This window comes from Eimeria acervulina, genomic scaffold, assembly GCF_000499425.1.
Source record: "Eimeria acervulina Houghton genomic scaffold, Eah_scaff2339, whole genome shotgun sequence".
Taxonomy (NCBI): Eukaryota; Apicomplexa; class Conoidasida; order Eucoccidiorida; family Eimeriidae; genus Eimeria; species Eimeria acervulina.
This window is the reverse complement of record NW_013548439.1, coordinates 1-3,097: the sequence shown is the minus strand read 5'-3', so window position 1 is coordinate 3,097 and position 3,097 is coordinate 1. Positions and strand designations below refer to the sequence as shown.

The window sequence follows — 3,097 nt, the reverse complement described above, 5'->3', positions numbered from 1 at the left end:
CTGCATTGGATTTGGCAGCTGTAGCGAAGTGGATTGGGTGGGGGGGTGGGGGGAAGCTAAATGGGGGTAATATAGTTTAAGGTGTGTGAAAAGTAGCGGCTGGGTTTTGAGTATGGGTTGTGATTGAGAAGGAGGGGAAGTGGTATGTTGGGAGTTAGTTAGGAGGATTTGGGTGGCCGATATTTGTTGGAGTGGATGGCTTTGCATACGGCGAGACGGGCAGCTAATGTTGGAGGCAGGTGAGGGGTTGTGTATGTGGAGCAGTATGTCATTTTGTGGTTGAGCAGCTATCTAGTGGTGCGTTTGCGCAGGCGCTGCGGTGGTGTGCGTGCGTGGTAGTGGAGGCTGGATACTGTTTGCTGTTTCATGCTAGGCTGTGTAGCGTTCAGCGTATATTGCCACACAGGCTGTGCGAATAAATGCACGATGAGGCGCATATGCGTGCTAAGGAATGCATTGGATTTGGCAGCAGCAGCGCTGTGGATCGAGTGGGGGTGGGGGCAAGCTAAACGGGGGTAATATAGTTTAAGGTGTGTGACAAGAAGCGGCCGGTTTTTGCGTATGTGTTGTGATTAGAAAGGAGGCGAAGTGCTATATTGGGAGTTGCTTCGGAGGATTTGAGTGGCGGATATTTGTTGGAATGAATGGCTTTGCATACGGCAAGACGGGCATCTAATGTTGTAGGAAGGTCAGGAGCTGTGTTTGTGGAGAGGTGTGTTAATTTGCGGTTCAGCAGGTATTTATTTGTGCGTTTGAGGAAGCGATGCGGCGGTGTGCGCGCGGGGTAATGGAAGCTGGATATTGCCTACTGTTTCATGGTAGGCTGTGTAGTATTCAGCGTATATTGCCACGCAGCTGGTGCGGATAAATGCACGATGAGGAGCATAGGCGTGTTATGGACTGCATTGTATTTGGCAGATGCAGCGCTGTGGAGTGCCTGAGTGGGGGGCGGGGGAGAGCTAAGTGGAGGTAATATAGTGTAGAGTGGGTGGCAAGAAGCAGCGGGCTCTTAATATGGGTTGTGATTAGGAAGGAGGCGAAGCGGTATGTTGGGAGTTGGTTGGGAGAATTTGAGTGGCCGATATTTGTTGGAGTGGATGGCTTTGCATGCGGCAAGACGGGCAGCTAATGTTGGAGGAAGGTCCGTTGTTGTGTATGTGGAGCAGTGTGTCATTTTGTGGTTGAGCAGGTATTTAGTGGTGCGTTTGAGGAGGCGATACGGTGGTGCGCGTGGAAGGTGATGCCGGGTGCGCACTTTGTGCTGGTGCATGTTAAGCTGTGTAGCGTTCAGCGTCTTTTGCCACGCAGCTGGTGCGGACAACTACAGGATCAGGCACAGCTGCGTTTTGAACACTGCATGGGATTTGGCAGCTGTTGTGCTGTGCATTGAGTGGGGGATGGGGGAAGCTAAATGGGTGTAATATAGTGTAAAGTGAGTGACGCGAAGCAGCGGGTTTTTGAGTATGGGTTGTGATTAAGAAGGAGGCGAAGTGGAGTGTTGGGAGTTGGTTAGGAGGATTTGGGTGGCGGATATTTGTTGGAGTGTATGGCTTTGCATGCGGCAAGACGGGCAGCTAATGTTCGAGGAAGGTGAGGGGTTGTGTATGTACACCACTGTGTGATTTTGTGGTTGAGCAGGTATTTAGTGGTGTGTTTGAGGAAGCGATGCGGTGGTGTGGGTGGGGGATAATGGAGGCTGGTTACTGTTTGGTGGTTCATGCTAGGCTGTGTAGCGTTCAGCGTATATTGCCACACAGGCTGTGCGAATAAATGCAAGCTAAGGCGCATATGCGTGTTAAAGGCTACATTGGATTTGGCAGCAGCAGCGCTGTGGATCGAGTGGGGATGGGGGGGAGCTAAATGGCGTAATATAGTGTAAGGTGTGTGAGAAGAAGCAGCGGGTTTTTGCGTATGAGTGTTGACTAGGAAGGAGGCGAAGTGGTATGTTGGTTGGGGAACAGCTACATGGGGGTAATATAGTGTAGAATGTGTGAGAAGAAGCGGTGGGTTTGTGAGTATGGGCTGTGTTTAGGAAGGGGCCGAAGTGGTATGTTAGGAGTTGGTTAGGAGGATATGAGTGGCGGATATTTGTTGGAGTGTATGGCTTTGCATACGGCAAGACGGGCAGCTAATGTTGGATTAAGGTGAGGGGTTGTGTATGTGGAGCGGTGTGTCATTCTGTGGTTGAGCAGGTATTTAGTGGTGCGTTTGAGGAAGCGATGCGGTGGTTTGCGTGCGGGGTAATGGAAGCTGGATACTGTGTGCTGGTTCATGCTAGGCTGTGTAGCGTTCAGCGTATATTGCCAAAAAGGATGTGCGGATAAATGCAAGATGAGGCGCAAATGCGTGCTAAAGACTGCATTGGATTTGGCAGCAGCAGCGCTGTGGATTGCGTGGGGGATGGGGTGAAGCCAAGAGGAGGTAATATAGTTTATAGTGTGTGAGAAGCAGCAGGGGGTGTTTGAGTGTGGTTTGTGATTAGGAAGCAGGCGAAGTGGAATGTTGGGAGTTGGTTAGGAGGATTTGAGTGGCGGACATTTGTTGGAGTGGATGGCTTTGCATACGGCAAGACGGGCAGCTAATGTTGGAGGAAGGTGAGGGGTTGCGTATGTGGAGCAGTGTGTTATTTTGTGGTTGAGCAGTTATTTATTGGTGCGTTGGAGGAGGCGATGCGGTCGTGTGCGTGCGGGGTCATGGCGCCTGGATACTGTGTGCTGTGTCATGCTAGGCTGTGCAGCGTTCAGCGTCTATTGTCACACAGATGGTGCGAATAAATGCAAGATGAGGCGCATATGCGTGCTAAGGAATGCATTGGATTTGGCAGCTGCAGCGCTGTGGAATGAGTGGGGGTGGTGGGAAGCTAAGTGGGGGTAATATAGTTTAGAGTGTGTGACAGGAAGCGGCGGGTTTTTGCGTATGGGTTATGATTAGCATGGAGGCGAAGTGGTATGTTGGGAGTTCGTTAGGAGGATTTGAGTGGCGGATATTTGTTGGAGTGAATGGCTTTTCATACGGCAAGACGGGCAGCTAATGTTGGAGGAAGGTGAGGGGTTGTGTATGCGGAGCAGTCTGCGATTTTGTGGTTGAGCAGGTATTT

At 50.9% G+C, this 3,097-nt stretch overlaps 1 protein-coding gene across 1 annotated transcript; it reads left to right on the top strand.

Moving 5' to 3' along the window:
• Positions 1 to 426: 426 nt before the first annotated feature.
• Positions 427 to 2,582, top strand: EAH_00066070 (hypothetical protein; the record flags this gene model as incomplete). The annotated part of the gene is made up of 5 exons (XM_013392767.1): positions 427 to 515; positions 919 to 969; positions 1,190 to 1,224; positions 1,725 to 1,875; positions 2,483 to 2,582. 5 exons carry the CDS (start codon positions 427 to 429, stop codon positions 2,580 to 2,582), a joined length of 426 nt encoding a protein of 141 aa, XP_013248221.1.
• Between the last annotated feature and the right edge of the window lie 515 nt (positions 2,583 to 3,097).